The 18,621-nt window shown below is 40.3% G+C and overlaps 2 protein-coding genes across 7 annotated transcripts in view; both read right to left on the reverse strand.

The window, feature by feature from the left end:
• Nucleotides 1-11,580, reverse strand: part of acsl2 (acyl-CoA synthetase long chain family member 2) — an 18,822-nt gene extending 7,242 nt beyond the window's left edge. The window contains exons 1-5 of the mRNA XM_008419002.2: nt 11,485-11,580; nt 2,798-3,012; nt 2,581-2,695; nt 1,727-1,791; nt 1,534-1,623 (exon numbers count right to left, since the gene is read on the reverse strand). Coding sequence (XP_008417224.1) covers nt 1,534-1,623; nt 1,727-1,791; nt 2,581-2,695; nt 2,798-3,010 — 483 coding nt within the window. The 5' untranslated portion in view covers nt 3,011-3,012; nt 11,485-11,580. The remainder of the gene's footprint in view (nt 1-1,533; nt 1,624-1,726; nt 1,792-2,580; nt 2,696-2,797; nt 3,013-11,484) is intronic.
• A 563-nt stretch (nt 11,581-12,143) lies between these two features.
• prkg1l (protein kinase cGMP-dependent 1, like) overlaps nt 12,144-18,621 on the reverse strand; it is a 14,488-nt gene continuing 8,010 nt past the window's right edge. For 2 of the 6 annotated variants that reach the window (XM_017306650.1, XM_017306649.1), the window contains exons 10-20: nt 16,380-16,445; nt 16,163-16,273; nt 15,992-16,088; nt 15,737-15,876; nt 14,667-14,756; nt 14,295-14,436; nt 14,062-14,225; nt 12,967-13,089; nt 12,746-12,808; nt 12,548-12,614; nt 12,144-12,460 (exon numbers count right to left, since the gene is read on the reverse strand). In XM_017306650.1, coding sequence (XP_017162139.1) covers nt 12,377-12,460; nt 12,548-12,614; nt 12,746-12,808; nt 12,967-13,089; nt 14,062-14,225; nt 14,295-14,436; nt 14,667-14,756; nt 15,737-15,876; nt 15,992-16,088; nt 16,163-16,273; nt 16,380-16,445 — 1,147 coding nt within the window. In that variant the 3' untranslated portion in view covers nt 12,144-12,376. Of the gene's footprint in view, nt 12,461-12,547; nt 12,615-12,745; nt 12,809-12,966; nt 13,090-14,061; nt 14,226-14,294; nt 14,437-14,666; nt 14,757-15,736; nt 15,877-15,991; nt 16,089-16,162; nt 16,274-16,379; nt 16,446-18,621 lie in introns of those variants that run through there. The other 4 variants (XM_017306651.1, XM_017306652.1, XM_017306653.1 and 1 more) reach the window with 4 other exon arrangements.

Genomic DNA, 18,621 nt, shown 5'->3' on the forward strand with positions numbered 1-18,621 from the left:
CACACACACACACACACACACACACACACACACACACACACACAGTTGAGCATTTAGGTAAATGATTACACACCACTCATTTAAATTAAGCATATTTGCACACCCTAAAGACACATTTATTAGGTATAAGAAGAAAGTGCCTGTGTGGAGTAATGCAATAAATAATCCCATCTTCTTTCAGTTATATCGATTTGACATTTCCGTGGCATATAGCCAAAGTGAACAACAGTCATCTCATTATTATTTTACACAAAAGCAGGTAAAATGCAACATCAATCTTTAAAATGTAAAAAAAATAAATCAATCAGTTCATTAGTGTGAGTTTCTCAGTCATTAAATAAAAGTTAATCTGATGACATGCCTGTGTTTCTCACCGCAGTAATGTGTTATACATGTACATTTGCAACAAATAAGATCAAACAACGTCTGATTTAAAGTAACAGTTTCTGTTTTCACCCATAGAAACAAATAATAACGACTCTCTGGGGAAGTCAAATAAAGCTGCTTAATTTTAACACGTCATCCTCCAACCGCTCTTGCATAAATAACTTTGTAATTAAAAAATGAGCTGATTTGTGAATTTTTTCAATGGCACCAAGGAGGTAAACAGCTTGCCCTCCTAATGGACCGCAATTAAAGGACAAAACATTTTTATGATACTGAAGACTCAAGAGTCGATGCTGAGCCTACCCTTTCTGCACTAATCCAGCAGTAAACGCTTCAAAGTACATTTAATGTAAGGTGATGTGTGGCTGAAAAAAACAAGCTTAAATCATTGAAAAAAACAAAAAAAAAACAAACGCAAAATCGTACCAAGTATTTTTCTTCTGGCTTCTAGTTATAGGTGAAATAATCTACCAGTAGAACTAGTACTTGTTCCATTCAACATCAATGACATATAACAAGCTCATATTTCTTCCTGAAAAGTTACTTGTAAGTTAGTTTTGTCTTATCCCAAGTGCCAAAAGATGCTTGCACTAGAAACTAGACAAAAAAAAAAAAAAACTGGTAATATTTTGTGTTTTTGCAGGGAGTCCATGAGGTGTTTGTGTTGAAATAAAGGGTTTAGTTTTATTAGATATGGAGTAAAAATCTAGCAAAGCGTCCACATGCTACTTAACAAATTTTAGGCCCCCTTTTTTCATAATTCATCACTTTTTTATTTAAGATGCCAGCTGTAGAACCTTGAATGAAGTTTGTAGGTTATTTATCCGAGCGCCGTCTGTCCTCTAGGTGAACCTGCTGTTGGGGAAAATAGTTTGAAACATTTTCTGTTTGCAAATAGTTTCACCTGGTATGCAGAGGAGCACTAACTGCTTCTCTGAGATTTTTACTGGTTTGTTAAAATAATTTCCCTCTGAGATCATCGTGGGTGTGCAGCTGCTCGTGAGCAGAAAGGCGAGCCACACACACACGCACTCACACCCACACAAACACAAACACACACACACACACACACAGTAGGTTTTGTCAAGCTGTCAGTGGCGATGATTTAGGTTTCATGGAGTCTAGGCTGAAAACATGAATTCCCACCTCTGGCCTGTTTGGAGAGTAAACCCCAACAAACTGCTGGCAACCTTTGGCAATCATCCCACTCCCCATCCACTGAGCCTGCTGAGCCACCTGGAGGGTTGGAGAGCTCAAGTCAACACACGGTAAAGACTGACGCGTTACGCAGGAATGGTTCTATGACGGACAGAGAGATCAAACTTTAGTCGTGTCAAACCTCGGAGTAGGAGATCCACTCGTAGGGCTGGCCCGGCTTCCTGTGGCCGAGACACGGACCGTCTCCTGCAGGCCACAAAAAGTTACCATTTATACAACAGTAGCAGTCGCTGCGTCTGAAAGCAGCAGGTCTGACTTTTAAAGCAGAATGACAGTTTATTTCTTCCACCAGAGGCAAGAAACAAACTTCTTACGCACATTTACAATTTGCTTTTGCACTTTGTTTTTTTTTTGTTATTTACACCAGTTGAACCGTTTTACATTTTGTCACATTACAAACGCAAACCTCACTGTATTTAACTGGGATTTTATGTGATAGAGCAAAACAAAGTAGAGTATAACTCTGAAGTAAAAGAGTTGTTACGTAGCTGTCATGTAAATAATGATGCATGTAAGTAAAATCTATATGAGCCTTCAGAATTCAGGGAGTTTGGATTTATGAGAATATGGATCCAGTAGAAGAAGAAAAAATGCAGAGACACAAAAATAAGAATTACATGGTGCACAAAAAGGGCAATTTTAGACAAAAAATAAATAAATAAATACTCTGCATGGATGGCAATTTGACGAGCCTAAACAAAAATGTTTATGTGTAGATGTGGGAAGCTGGTGAAGACACGCCTTAAAAGACGCTGCGCTAATCGCATCAAAAGGTGGCGCAACTTCTGGGACTGAATTTAAACATCAAACGCTTCAGACATGAGATGGTTTAAAAAAAAAAAAAAAACAAGTCGTGTATTATTTTCCTTCCACAGTTATACACTACTCTGTGTGCCACTTCTCACACAAAAATCTAAGTAAAATGACAGTTAGCGAGGCATGGTGGGAAGAGAGCCCTGCTGCTTCATCCATCACCTGATATCCTCAGACCTCTCTGGAACATCTCATACACCGTCCTGATGTCATCGTAGTAAAACTCCAGCAGATTGTCATCTTTAAGGAGAGCAGATCTCCTGCAGCTGGGGTCTCCCTGCGGACAGATCAAACATTTACCGGCGACCGATCGCTCTGCCACGACGATGACATTAGAGTGCAGCCAAAGGCTTAAATGTCAGCGGCGGGGGCCACTCACGCCGACAGCTACAGACTGGGCTTGCAGATCACAGGGAGGACGAACGGGCCGGGGCCGGGTCATCAGCCAGTACACGGTGAGGGACGCCAGGGCCCCCAGCCCCAGCAGAGAGGAGGTCGACAGGGACGGCAGGAGACTCCACAGCTCCTCCGCTTCGGAGCCTTTGAGTCCTGCGTGGGAGCAAAGCGAACGCAACCACTCCTGGAGCTGCATGGCTGCGAGAAGGAAGCGAAATGCCCAGAGAAATGCATGAAAATGACATGGTGCAGAAGCAAATGTTTAAGTCTGCACACAAAAACAAACACATGTAATTTATTCTGCTTCGCTGCAGTTCTCTTTCCCTTTCTCTCTCTCTCTCTCTTTTTTTTTTTACTTGTACATCATTGTACAGTTTGATTGCAGGTATGGCACAAGAAATGTTAGAGAATGGTTGAAAATTGTCTTGTGGTTTGTATTTTCTTTTGTAAAATCTTACATTTTAATAAGAAACACCAAACAATTTATGAAAGATTTCAACAATTTTATACAGTGCGATTGAAATTGGCCACCCCTGAAAAAGCCCTGCACATGATGCTGCCACCTCCGTGTTTCACAGTTGGGATGTTCTTCCCAGGCTTACAAGCACACCTGTTTTTCCTCCAAATGTAACGAAAACTACAATTTGGCTTTTTATGCGTCTGCTGGAATAGTGGCTTCCTCCTCGCTGAGTGGCCTTTCAGCCCATTTCGGTGCAGGACATGTTTCGCTGTCCTACCAGCTTCAGCCAACATCTTTGCAAGGTCTTTGGCTTTTGTTCTAGGGTGGATTTGACCATTTCTGTCCAAAACCCGCTAGCCTCTGGGACAGAGAATGTCTCTCCTTCCTGACTGAGGAGATTCCCATCGTTGGACATTCCCATGATGTCTAGTCTTCCATATAATAGTTTGAACAGATGAACTCTCTAACAAAATTGCCAGATGTTGTTAAAGTCTTCCTAAACCTTGTGGGAGAAAGTGCTGTGAACTGAAGAAATAAAAATTCTTTCTAAAGTTTTGGCAGCAACTTTCAAACATCACTACACGTCACCATCAGATCATCAAGCATGAGGGTGGTGGCGTCATGCTCTGGGGTTACTTCTTAGATAGGACAAAGGTGTTTAGTTTTTTTTTCAATGCAGATAAAATTGTGAACAGTCCGGAATATCAGTCAGTTTTGGCCCAAATGAACATATAACCGTCCACAGAGAGAGAGCAGAGTTCTTCTGATTTTACAGATTTTATCGGGTATCCGAGCGGTAAAATCTGTCCACCTGCCTCAAATAAAAGCCAGCGAAAATGCGAAAGCGTGGAACCTGGCTGTATGTGTGGTCAGCGGCCCGGAGGCTTGGCACTACTCGGAGAGAAAGAGGGGGAGAGAGAGAGAGACGAGGAGGAGAAGAAAAGGCTTGGGTACACACAGGGAGGGCTGGTGGAGAGACATCAGGAAGTAGAAACGATTGGCTCAACAGAAACAGGCGCTGAGGTTACTCTCAGTCATGCTCTGCCACAATTTCACCCGAAAGAGAGTGGAAACAAAACAAAACAAAAAAATCTGGGTGAGTACAGTAGCGAGGAGCTGACGGAGGAGGAGGATCAACAAGGTCCGGCCCTAATGATTCATGGCCAGACTCCACTGCTCATAGCAAAGCTGAGCGTTTGGTGGACTGAACACAAACAAACTCTATAACAGCGTTCACACACAACAGGGGGCTAATGTCACCCTCTCTGGCAAAATGATTTCATCTTTCACCAGAAAAACAAACTCATGTCACTGAATAAATCCCTCCACTTCCCACTCTGACGCCCGTTCTTGAATACCCCTCAACCTCTCACCTACTTTCTCCCCCCAGCACCCGATCAGGAGTGGGAGAAGGTGGGGGGGTCACCAAGAGGCATCTCACATCCCTCCCTCCCCTCTCTTTTCTCACCAGGCTGACGCTACGCCGCTTCCCTTCCTATTCTTGGGTAAAGTGAAGCCGCACTCGAACCTCAGAGGATTTCTAATCTTCGCCAAAGCAGCAATTTATGCGAGCTAAAGCCGTTTAGTTTCCACTTTACACCTGCTGAAGCAGCAAAGCAGCCGCTGATCCCCTTGAGGGCTTTCATGAGGGTAAACAAATGGAAAACAAAAGGCTTGACAAAATGTGACATAAAAAAATGACGGTGTGCAGCAAAGAGTCCCCCCCCATTTCTGTCTCTCCTCGACCCCCATCCATCCTCTCTTACCGGCTTTCATCGGAGCTCAGACAAGGACCATTGTACTCCCAGCCTTTTACTCCCCAAAGACGAGACAAAAGAGATGACAAACACAAGTGAAATAAAAAAAAGTGAAATGCCAGTCTGAGCCATTTCCTTTTAAAAATGCTACAGAATCCCCAAGTTCTCTTGAGAGCCATTTTTTTTCTTTTGTAGAGAAGTGATTTTATCATCTTTCAACATGAATTGAACGCAACTCAGTTTTAGACAAGTGAGGCAATGTGAGAGTTAGCTTTCATACAGAAAGCTGTAAGGGAGCAAAGTGCCTGGTCACCGCGAGAAGGCAGGTATGTAGCAGAAAGCCTGGAGCAGTTTGCATGTCCACGCACATGCCAGCAAGCAGAAACACAGCTGCTGAGAAACACATGCAAGCAGCATCATTTGCTAGAGGTGGGAAACCCAAAACCACAGCCGGTTTTAAACCTGCATTCCAGGTTTTCAGAAAAACCTGGAATGCAGTCAACAGTATGAAAAGTAACAGTTAAATGTTTGGTTTTTTTTGTGTTTTTTTTGGGGGGGGTGTCATAAAACGCTCAAATTGTATAATGTCCTGCTATTCAGAGGAATAATTAAATAGGGAACCCACCTGGTCAATCCTTCCAGTTCCATTTGAACCCAACAAGAACAAAACTGCTTGTGGCAAACACATTTCCATTTCCATCTGTAGATTTACACGGCCATCCACAATTATCAACCACAGTAAAGATCCATCATTTTCTATACCTACTTATACTTTTCAGGTTTGCGGTCGTCATGAAAGATGAAGGGCACAGTGTGGAAATATCGGACCTTTAATGCAAGTGCATTTGTTCAGTGGGGAAAATTCTCATATTTTTACCAACATCACTAACATTATCGCACACCTAAATAATAAATCCAACTGAAGTTTTTTTTCTTTTCTTATTTTACTTCAGAATGTCACGGAATTCTTGACTTGTAATCTAGGCTTTGCTGTTTCGAAAGGGTATAAATATGACATAAATCTCCAAAATGAGCTCATGCCCACTGTTGAGTATAGCAGAGGTTCTATGATGCTGTGGGTGTGTTTTTCGCTTTAAGGATCTTCACACAATCCGTACATAAAATCTTAATATTGTAGATTCTACCAAAGAAAAGGAAAGGTCATCATTTTTTCCGTCAATATGATAAAAATGATCCAAATCATATGGCCAAATCAACACCGAAATGGCTCAATAGACGTAAGATCAACCTTCTTCTAACCACTACAGTCCTCAGGCCTAAATCCTGTAGAAAACCCACAACTCTGGATAATCTAAAAAGATTGAATCTTCAAAGATCCCTCTCTCTCTGTTCACCCCAAGCTTGTGGAACAACCTCGACATCTTTTCTGCACACGAGGATCACGATGCATCCAAAAGTACGCTCCAGTTTCCTGACACATCGACACGCAGACAGAGAAGGGTACAGATCGAAGCGATCAAACGTCAAGTCTGTGTGAGTGACGACTCTTCATCCTGGGCCACAACCACCAACGTTGCAGAGAAGACGACACAATGACAGAAAGAGTAGATAACAGCAGTTAAGTTTGAGCCTTCAGAATGGGATGAATAGAAACTGGACAAGAGCAAGTGGGACGTTGAGCCCCGAGCTGAAAGGCTCTGTGTTCAGGCAAGCTTGTGCATAACTGTGTGACGAAGCAATCAATAGTTTCTCCTTGCCTATTTAAAATCTCTGCCACTTGAAGGCCGCGGTTTTGTAGCAGAGTGGATTTTTTTTTTTTTTTATATAATTTGAAGCTATTTTTAAACATCTTTTCAGGTTGAAAAGCTTCACAAAAAATATATATATATATCACAACGAAGGTCTTAGAGAGCACTTTAGATTGTTGTCATGGTAATCACATAGTGCACAACATCCAATCAGCACTGCCTAATCTAGGGCAGATTTTCTCATTTTCTGTACTTCATAGAATGATAGCTGTACACTTCATATGAGTGACTGATTAGTTTCTGGGTTTACTTTCAGAACGTGTCCTCTTCTCTGAAAAGATATGTATTTTGACTCATTAGTTCATTTGAGCACCTCCACTTTTTTTACATACACTTTTCACCACATTACTTCTGCTTACTTTCTGCTACTTCGACCACTCAACTTTTACCATATTCTGCTTTTGGTAAACTGTTTATAAAATAAATGTGATCATCTTGGGTCCCGCTGAAATGAATGGACCATCCCATAATTTCTGTATAATTCAGCTAATGTATCCTCCTTCACAGCCAACTACTTCCGCTTAGGTTCAGCTAAAAACGGCATTCAAACTTTAAAATGTAGTCAGTCATATCCTTTAACTAATTCTGTTTATTTCAGGGGTTTTTTTCTTATAACTTTTATGAATTTCATAAATTCCTTCCCTCCTGAAATGCTATTGAAAGCTTGAATACTTGCAAAACTTTTATCTCATTAGCTTTCAAGCTATTTTTGACCTAAAAACAAATATTTCTTAAGAGTGAATTAATGAGCTAATGTTGGCCAACCTAATAATTTGGAGTGTGTTACTGTAAGTCAACATGCATGTGCTAGCCTAGATGCTATTATTATTATTTTAGCTAGTTTTAGATCTTTAGCCAATTTTAGCTTTTACATGTTTTTTTTCCATACTACATGGAGTATGTTACTGTAGGTCAGGATGTTAATCCTAACCCAGAGGCTATCATTTGTATTTCAACTAGCTTTAGCGTGTTAGCTAATTTATTACCTTAATTTAGCTTTGTAAACAGTGTTCTGCATGAATTTCTAATACTGCGATTTTTGCATTGACTTAAAGTTTCCTCTTTCCTACAGTTTTTCTCTTTGCGTTTTGCAGGCTTTTGCGTTATTTTGCTGCTTCCGCCTATTTTCTTACATTTCTGCATGTCTTCTGCAGTGAATTTCAAATGTTTCTGCAATTTTCACTAAAAAAATGCATTCAATCCATTGAATGCAAAGAATGCATTCAAGCTGCATTCTCGCAGCAAATGCACATTTTTCCAGCTAATGTAAAATTTAACCTTAGACATGTTTTGTAGAGTGATAATTATGGTCAGAAAACTCTGGAATGTGTTTTGGGCAACATCTGCGACGCAGCTTGTAAAGCCAAACAGGAAAAGACGGGACAATAAAAAAGGTGAAGAATTTTAATTTAAATTCCATTTAAAAGTGGCAGCTGTAAATTATTTTCAAGTGTTTACTGTCAAATACTCAACGTGACTGTAGGAGAAATAATAACTCTAAAGGCTACTTTCAACACAACGTATGCCTTAAAAATACTTATTTTCTCTGGCAATCAGCAACAAAGTGTTTTTTTTATGATTGAAACAAACTTTTTGGTCATGATCAGTACAAGAATGAGATGATGTAAGTGTAAGTAAACGCTTTGTGCAGCAGCTAAGTGAGCTTCTGCGGTGATCTGAGCAACGGCAGGGAATGACCCAGAAAACTACAGGAGGTGACATGTGGAGGGGGAGGTTTTGCAGCAACACCACAGAACAGACAGGAACTGTAGCATTGGACTCTGCACATATTCCCTCAAATAAGTGGTTGGATTGTGCTTGTTGTGTAGATATAGCCAAATCCAGGATATGTGCTTCATAGTAAAGCTATTTTTTTATCTTCACGAGGCACGGGAGAGGAAAATTAAATGAGGGACGGGTTTACATCTTACTTCTTGACTTTCCAAAGGACAGAATGGGGTCTCTATGGGTCTCAAATTCACTCAAAACCATTCAGGCCTCAAACAATGAAGGCTTTGTTCCTCTTTTTTTTTCTTCCGAAGTATTAAATCTTCACTTTCATACTACTAAGAAGAACTAGACTCTAACATGACATTGTACACTAAGGCTAGATTCCACTTTCCAGGCATCACCTTCACATGTTTCCTGCTTTAATTTAGTGCTACTTTGCAATAGAACAATTTCAGTAATTTATGGAAAAACATAAAATATCAAAAACAATGATTAACATGCACTTTAAAATGTATTAATACAGCGAGAAGAAGAGGGGCATCAAAAATAAATCCAGAATACAACATTTATGTAATTAAGAAGCATTTTACTGAATGAAATGTATTTGATAAACCTTTGTTTACAGTTACGGAGGTTCAATGTTTCCTAAAGTTACGGAGGTTCAATGTTTCCTAAAGTTAAGGAGGTTCAATGTTTCTTAAAGTTTCTGACTTGGTTTTGGCACTGCAGAAGGGATCTTGACAAACTCCTTCACTCAGATCATCTCCAGATCTTGTAGGTTTCGGGGCTGTCACTAGGCAACACGGAGTTTCAGTTCCCTACAAAGATTTTTATTGGGCACAGGTCTGGAGACTGGCTGGGCCACTCCAGGACCTTCTTAAAGAGCCACCCTTTAGTTCCCCTGGTGGTATGCTTTGGGTCACTGTCATGCTGGAAGACCCAGTCACGACCAATCTTCAATAATCTCAGTGACAGAAGGCAGCTGTCCTCGTCCGTCCCCTGCTCTATACAGTGTAATCGTTCTAACCTTTTTGCAGAAAAGCACCCAAAAGCATATTTCTGGGATGGTGTTCCTGGGATAGTTCTTATGTTTCTCCTTCCTCCAAACACGGCAAATGGACTTAACAGCAAACAGTTATATTTTGGATCTCATGTAACTTCATGACCTCGTCCCACGCCTCGTCTGGATCATCCAGACGGTTATTGGTAGACTTCAGGCGGGCCTAGACGTGTGCTGGCTTGATCAGGGCGACCCTGCTAGTGCTGCAGGATGTTTAGTGCATGACTGTGTGCCATTACTATGGTAACCTATGCGGCAACCAGATGTTTTTTTTGTTTGTTTTTCCCAACAATTGATACTGAGCTGATTTTCCAGTTGAATTGATTGAATTCTTGCTATTCAATGTTGAAATCATCAGCTGATGAAAACTTGTAAGCTGTAATCAACATTGTTAGAATAGATAAACCCAATATAGAGCAAAATTTGAGCCAGAGGCAAGGCCACAGTAAGTGCAGCCTTCCCATAAAAAGGAAGGAAATGAAAAATGTATCAATCCTAAGCAGGATCGATTCAGATTTCTACTCCTCGGAGCACCGTTTGAGCATTTATCAGAAAACCTTTAGGAATCCTGCATCAGGATTGTTGAGTTAAATCAAAAGGAAGGAAATGACAAATGTATCGATCCTAAGCAGGTTTTTGGTGTATATCAGAACATTCTGGATATTATAAACACTCAGATTTTCTCTACAATAGAACTTACTGGGAGGCAATGCACCGAACAAATCCTCCCCAAGGACCAATGCCCCAGTCTACAGTAAGGCTGAGCAACCAAGTAATGCAGCTGCAGCGAGGCCAGGAACTGCATTTCAATCACACAATAAATAAATCACATGCAGTGTCGGAAGACTTCTACCTGGTCTGTAGCACGGTGCAGATCCAAGAAAAGTGGAAAATTGAAAACCACTAGATGTCCACTATCTCTAGTGATACAAAGCTAAATGTCAGGTAAAAGATCAGGGGATATGGCAGTAATTACCCTGAATGGTAGAGTAATTTGTCCCGACAATGTTCAGTGGACACGGAGCTGAAAATATACTTGAACGGCGTAAAACTGATCTGAAGAGTCGGGAGAGGATAAATACCAAATTTGGGGGCTATGAGGGGCGAGGGGCTGCGGGGTTGGAGTTAATGCTTCAAACAACTTGTGTCAAAAATACTTGAGACGGTCCAACTACATTCAAGCTTTATTATTTTTTCCATGATTGATTTTCTTTTTCCTTATTTTTACACATTTTCTTTAAAAAGCTACAGTATGTTGTTCAGTATGCTTCATGTATTATTTTCATCAAGAACGACAAGCTACAGCTGTTCATTCAAGTAATCAAAAAATAATTTTTACTTTGTTTTTTTGGATGGGGAGAGATGATTCTGTTTTCCTGTAAAAAAAAAAAAAGTTGAATTTCTCAAATTTAAAACATGCAATAATGTTTAATTGTTGAGTAAAGTACTACCTATCATTTATTCACAAAAAGAACAAAATAATAAAAAAAAAAGAAAAAAGAAAGTAATCTACTATAAATTAAAAGTTTCTGCGGGGTTATAAATCACAGCCAGTTTATTCTAAGCTAATCAATAAACATCGAATATTACAATTAGTATTGTGCAAATTGTTCCATCCAAGAACCTCACCTTTGTTCATATCAAAACCGCTAAAGCGCGTTTATTTACACCTAGTACAACCGCTTAAGCACACTTTCATTCATCTCCTCTGAGATCTAAAAGCTGCAACAGGCTCTCAGCTCCGGAGTCTGGGAAAAGTCTTAACAGCCTGCTGCTGCAAAACGTTTCTGCTCGGAAAGCTGAACCTCCAAAGCAATAATAATAATAATAAAAACGTTGGTTTTTCAAACTCAGAACAACCCAACAAGGTGCGAAGCTGTAGACGAAACTTACCTGAGTACGAGGCAGGCCTGGGAAAGGAACTTCGATTGCACCGCGAGTTTTAGCTTTCCTGCAGGAGATCCATCAGAATTTGTTCACGTGTCAAGTTACGACAAAAAAAAGCATTTATTTCCGGTTAAACGTGTAGAGTAAAGAATCTGCGACGAGCCGTGAAATACAACATGAAATGCCTTGCTTTGTCGAATAAAAATGATAAACTAAGCTAAACGTATGCTTTTAATTGCTTCTTTAAAATGTAAACACGCAATTTCAGCACTTTCATGTCCAATTATTCATTGACAAATTAAGTAGTACAACAATAACAATGATAATAATAGTAATCATAAATTAATATGAATCATCATCAGTCATGGGAGTTGCTTTGTTTTTAAATTAAGCACCAGCGCGTGTGTTGGAAAATACGGCAGCATAAGTAATAAGTACACATAGGCCAAATCAACCCTGGATTTGTGATTTCATTGACGTCTGCGCATGAGTTACTTTATTTTGAAGTTAAAACGCACACTTCCTTTTTCTTCCTTTCGGAGATTTTGTTTCGCAAGACTTGAACAGGAGCAAACGTCAGCCTTTGAGTCCACTTCTACTTTTTAGGAAGACACCGCCCCACAAGTCTCACTACAAGAATGGACACTGAAGAGGGAGAGGGGGGAGGAAATTTCGTACAACATATTTGTTTATTGGTTTTCTTTGGACCTGCAGCAAAAAACAAACAAACAAAAAAAAAAACAAAAGAAAAATCACTGAATTCTTATGCGTGTAAATCTATAAAGGTTTTCTGCGTCTGAAACAGTCTAAGCTTTCGGGCGGAGGAGGTTGGTTGATGTCTCACAGCAGTATCTACAGGCACTGCTTCAGGAAAAGCGTCTCGGTCTGAAATCTGTTATCAGAAATCCTCCCAGTTCGTACAGAGCTCCACGGCCTCTGCAGAGTAAAGTGCGCATGTGGCGCTTTGAAGAGGAAGGTTGACCTGAAAGGCAAAACAGCGGAGTAATCAACAAACAAAAAAATTATGACAAAACAGAAAATGAAGTGAATCAAGCTCATTATGTCATACTTTTGGAATAAGTGGAGGGGTTAATTTCCTTTTGCAGAGTCCATCCCAGTTGAATCCATCAAACCACCTGAAGAAAAAACAGAGTATCACCACCACCACCGCCATCATCATCATCATCATCATCATCATCATCTGCAACACTGCGTTTCCAAGCAGAGCCCAGAATCTGTATTTAATGAAATCAATCCATGCTCTCACTTGTGTTTCTGAATGGCCTTGGCCCCGTTTCTCTGGCTGCCCAGTCTCTCTGAAGGGTTGCCCCTGGGTGATGAAAAGCAAAACAAAAATAAACAAGCCATGAATTAATCACCCACTTCATGTGCTCAAGCGATGGAAGCAGGATAAAGATGAAGAGACACTAAAATCCATCGAAATACAGGTGTTTTTTTTTTTATTTTCTTAGTAGAAAGTATTTATACCTGCAAAGCTTCTGTATGAAATCGCAGGCATCTTTGCGGAATGACTTTGGGAATTCGATCTGATCGACGCCATTAACAGTGGCGGTGAGAATCTTCAGCGGGTCAGAGCCATCAAATGGGAGCCTGGACAGGGAAACACAATCTAGTCGGGAACCTTTGATCTACAGTGATTTGCGAAAAGTTTGCACACCCCTTGAATTTTCCCACATTATGTATGGTTACAACCATAAACTCGAATGCATTTTATATGGATTTTGAGTGACAGATAAAATAGAGGTGGACATTTATAAGGTGGAAAGAAACCAATAAATGTTTTTTTTTTTATTTGCATTCAGTCTTTAGTCAGAGCTTTGCAGAACTGCATTGAAATTACAGCCTTAAGGGGCATCTACCAGCTTTTACATCAAACCCTGCTTGACAAATATTGCTAGATTTCTTTGCTCTATTTCTTCTTGGCAAAACAGTTCAAACTTAGACTGGATGAAGAGTATCCATGTGCAATTATCAAATTCAGGGATTTCAGATTCTAACACATTAGTATATATTTTTCAAAACCCCTCCATTGTGCCTCTGACTGTTTTCTACAAGTTATATAATGTTTCGCAAGTTCAGCTTTGGTCCCATGTGACTAAAGAATGTTTGTCCTTGTGTTCCATAAGTTTTCTTTTTTGAATTACTAATGAACATCTTTGTGAGATGTTCATCCAAAGCTCTGGATGACGATTCAGATCACGTTCCTGCTTTAAGTTTCTCCATTACTTTGGAGAAATGTATGTGCTATATTCACAGGTCTTCACGATGCCTTTCCTTTACTAATGTTCTCTAATCTACCTTAAAAATGAACTCCTACTTACTAATTTACCAATTCCCAGTTCCCTAGATTTTATTTACACTAATCAGAGTCAACGAGCTCATGACATATTCATAACGTTACAGATTTCTCTTTGTATCACAATAAATCCCAACAAAGCACATCCTAGTTTGTGGTTGTAGTCTGAATGTGAAAACCCCCAAGATGTCATGTCTCTTGACAAGAATTTTTCATCCCCAACAACACTTTAACAAATAATGGCTCCTCAAACGTTAAAAGCTTACCTACCGCTGAGAAGCTCAAACACAAAAACACCCAGAGACCAAAGATCTGTGGATGTACTGTGGCCTTTGCTCAGGATGATTTCAGGCGCCACGTAGCCCGGAGTGCCGCAGAACGTCCACGTCTTCTTACCCACCTCAACCCGCTTCAGACATCTGGAGCCAATCTACAGTACACATCCATGTGGTCAGCATTACCACGGTAAAACACTGAGCTTGAATCAGTTGGTAGTTACCAGTTTGCCATAACCCTGCTCATCCAGAACGACGTTTTCAGGCTTGACATCTCTATATACGACTCCTCGACAGTGAAGAAAACGCAAGGCTTCGACAACACAAGCTGTGTAGAACTTGGTGCTGCCGTCGTCTATGGATCCTCTGAAAAATAAAGGAGGAGTTATCAGTCCGAGAAAATCAATAAAAACAGTTGTCACTGACCAAAACAGAATACATTACAACCAGCAACAAAAGGTGACATTACAAAAGCCAAAACAATCAGTGGTTTTTGTTTCATTGTAATAAAGTTTGAATGAAAACAGTGAGCTTGGCATTGATTATTTTCAGTGCACATGATAAAAGGTGACCTCGCTGTGGCTTCACATACTCACTTCTCTTTGAGTAGGCGAGACAAATTTCCACCCAGACAAGCTTCTGTCAAACTATAAAGATGGTCAGCATCTCTGAACGTCTTGTACAGTCTGCAATCAAAACATAAAGAAAATAGTTAAAGTCGCCATTCTACATGAATATTTCCCCCTTTTTCATATTGTAACCACTTTAATTGACTTGTATTTATGGTATTTAAGAGGGGTTTTATTTGGTAGACAAATAAAAGTGATGCATAATTATGAAACCTGAAGGGAAATTATACTTTGTTGGCTTAGAGCCTTATTTTAGTGTTAGACTTTAGCTTTTGGTTAAGTTTGATCCTTTTGTTTTCCCCTGAGTTCCCTTTTGTGTTCGTTTGTGTCAATTAGTCACTTTTCCTCAGCTTGTTAGGTTGTTACTCACACATCTACTCTTCATTCTCTCGATTAATCTCATATCTTGTCGCTGAATCACCTTCTTGTCAGATCTTTCCTTTGTTGTGCGCATCCATGCAAACTCTCTTGTAGTCCTGTTTCTTAATTGTTTCTGTAGGGCGTCCCCCAGCTCTTGTTTTGTGAGTTTTTTCCAATAAATGATCATCTCCAGTAATCTGACTCTGCCTTTTTTCTGTCTGTGCACAACTTCTATTTGTGCTTTGATCAGCTTCTCCAGAGCTACCAAGGCCTTTCCAGCTGCTTCTCTTCCTGAACAGCCAGTCAGTTTGGGTGGATGGTCATGTCTCGATTAGGTCGATTAGGTCCCATACTCTTTTAATGTTCAGGTGCTCGAACAGTGCACCTCACTGCTGTGTTTTTGTGATGCCTTTTGTGTAATATTGTTCCCTAACAAACATTTGAGGCCTTCGAAGTAGAGGTTTAAAAAATAGCTTGAAAACCACTTTGTCATATATTGATGCAATTATGTGCTATTTGCGTTGGTCTCTCCCAAAAAAAAAAAAAAATAAATAAAAAAAATAATCCCAACAGATACAGATTAAGGTTTATGGTTGTGGCATAACAAAGTGTGAAAACGTTTAAAGGGTGTAAATACTTTGGCAGTTTTTTGAAACAAGTTGCTGAATGAATGATACCTGACAATAAATGGACAGCGGGCTTCCATCAGGATGCTGCGCTCTCTCAGAATGTGCTCTCGCTGACCGCTGTTGAGAATCAGCTTCTTCTTGAGGACCCTCATGGCAAAAACACACCTGGTGTTGCTCTTTAGTTGCACCTGAAAGCAATGGGGGGCGGGGGGAATCAATACGTAGCCTTGTGGAAAGAAAGAATCTCAATGAGGCAGGAGCTCTGGGATCAGTGCGATTGTGAGCGAGAGATCAACTCTTTACCAAATCCACGTGACTAAACTCCCCGAGTCCCAGGGTACGAATAATCTGGAAATCGCTTAAGGTGGAAGCTGCCAGTGAGGCAGGATCCTCCTTTGGCCTGAGGAGGAAAATATAGATGAAATTGTGTTTTTCTATGGATGTAAAATAAGGTGCTACTGCATTGCTCCTCACTCGACTTTTGATTCATTGCTCTGCTGCAGCTGTGGAGGGCTGTCAGATCCTGAACCTTCGATAACATCTCTAAAGGTCCTGAAACGCAAGTAGTGAACAGTCCTCATTTTTCTGGACAAAAAGAATCACAGTATGTATGCAACACATAAGAGCATAGAATCTGAATCAGATACTCTCCAAATGCGCATTATTTAGTCTGCCCAGATTGTCATCTTACCTTCTGTCTATTACCAAGCATGTCACTTCTCCAATGGCCATCACATTTACAGGCTGGATGGCTTCTCTGAGAGCAGAGAGAAATAAAGAAAATCATATGAATATAAATAACACATGAGAATCAGACAGGCGTTCATCAACTGCTGGAAAGTAATACATTTTTAGACTTCGCTGTCATTTTTAAAACCAAGAATTGGCTGCACAGATTAGAATTTATTCTTTATATTCTACACAGACTCAAAGATTGTAGAGAAACTCAGATATAAACACAAAATCTATAAACAAGAAGCATTGATGGTTAGAGGTTAGAGGATGTCTTTTCACTTGCCAAGGGCAGGGCTTTTTATTTTCCCATTAGTGGTTATGACAGATAGCTGCAGGAAATTTGTCTTCCAAGCAGTAATGATCGGTTTGACAACTAGATCGGCCAATACTCTAAACAACAGAAACAGTCAGTAAAGAACCAAGAAAGAAAACTGTAAATTCACTAATATAGGAAATCTTCCAGAGACAGTACTAATCAACTGAAGATTAAAAAATCCTTGCTTTTTGACATATGTAAAAATGATTCAGATGTGCTACCCCAACCTCAAAGATCCAGACTGTTCCACAGATGAAAGAAAATTGGTTAGAATGAACAAGAACGATTTGGAGACCATTACGATCTGTACCTATCATGACGGCGAAACAGTTGGCGCCACAACGCTCAAAGTGGAGAAAGTTTTACATACAGCTGTCAGCGTTAACAGGTCCAACAGAGAAACATTTCTGGATGAAGATGGCACATGGCAGGAAAAATGCTTGAATAAGTCAATGTGACACTACCAAAGCACATTGTACTAACTGTTAAACATGGTAGTAGTAGAATCATGCTGTGGGACTGTTTTGGTACAAGTGGTTATCTGTGCTTAACATGAAGGAGATGAAAGAACATCCATACATCTGAAGCACAACTAGGTGCTCTAACCGGACAAGGATCCCAAAAACATAAAATCTTGTTTTTCAAAGGATCAAACAGGGAAACGTGAAGTTTCCGGAATGGCCCAGATCTGAATCTTATTAAAAATTGTGGACAATTTTCCACTAGCTGGAGCCTGGCCCCTTAATGCAAGGCAGGATGGATCTGTGCTTTCGCCTCATTTAAGCTCAGTTCTTCTCCAACCACCTGAATGTTGCTGCTGAGACCAGACAATATTTTTTCAACCTGTTGTCCAGCTTTACTGAGCCTGTGTGATTTGTAACCCCAGTTTATTGTTTTTGTCTGACAGGTGTTGCCTCTCTATCATCTTGAACCAGTCTCCCCATTCTCCTCTGAACTCTAACATCAGCAGGGCATCGTTTTTGTCCACATTATGGAAATATGGACAATAGTTTCTATTGTTCTAGCCACTATTTGTAAATCTGAGAGATGGTTGCGCATGAAAGTCCCAGTCCTAGAAAGTCTCAGCAGTTTCTGCACTGCAAAAAAACTCAATCCTACCAAGTACTTTTGGTCTAGTTTAGCGGTTCTCAACGTGGGCGGTACCGCCCCCCGGGGGGCGTTCAGAGGACGGCAGGGGGTGCTGGCAGAAATTTTTACAAAAGGGAGGCGCTGGGATTCCTCTGGGGGCGTTTGGTCGAAGGTAAACTTTACACCTTAAATGCACAACAATACCAGTTTAGACTTTGAGCAACTTGGTAAAACTGTATTTCATAACATTAAAACATGCCGTGCTGCAGTGGCGCAGGGGCTGCTTTAAAAGGTTTATATCAGTCTGCCTTTTTCCCATCGATATGCCCTGCACCTTAGGAAAGGTAAAACAAAACAAACAAACAAACAAACATTTTGCACATTGTGCAAAACTCTGAAACAGGAGAAGCGGGACATAAAACGGAGCGACGAACTAGATGGCATAAAAACAGAGAATCTGACGCTGAACAGTGAAAAATCAACACATGATATGAAACACATGACGATTAGGCGGAGCAGGTGGTGAGATGACTGATGGTGAGCGTCAATAAACGATAAAATAAATCTAGCAACAGGAAAGAAACTAAAGTGGACATAGCAATAAACCAGGAGAGGATAATACTAACCAAAGGAAACCAAATGGAAATGAATGAAGAACAAAATGCAAGAAGAAACTAAGAAACTAAAGTAAATTCAGAAGAATGATTTACCGGTCGATCTACGTTCCCACCCTCATCTATGGTCATGAGCTTTGGGTCATGACCGAAAGAATGAGATCACGGATACAAGCGGC

Source organism: Poecilia reticulata, linkage group LG9, assembly GCF_000633615.1.
Source record: "Poecilia reticulata strain Guanapo linkage group LG9, Guppy_female_1.0+MT, whole genome shotgun sequence".
In the NCBI taxonomy this organism is placed as follows: Eukaryota; Metazoa; Chordata; class Actinopteri; order Cyprinodontiformes; family Poeciliidae; genus Poecilia; species Poecilia reticulata.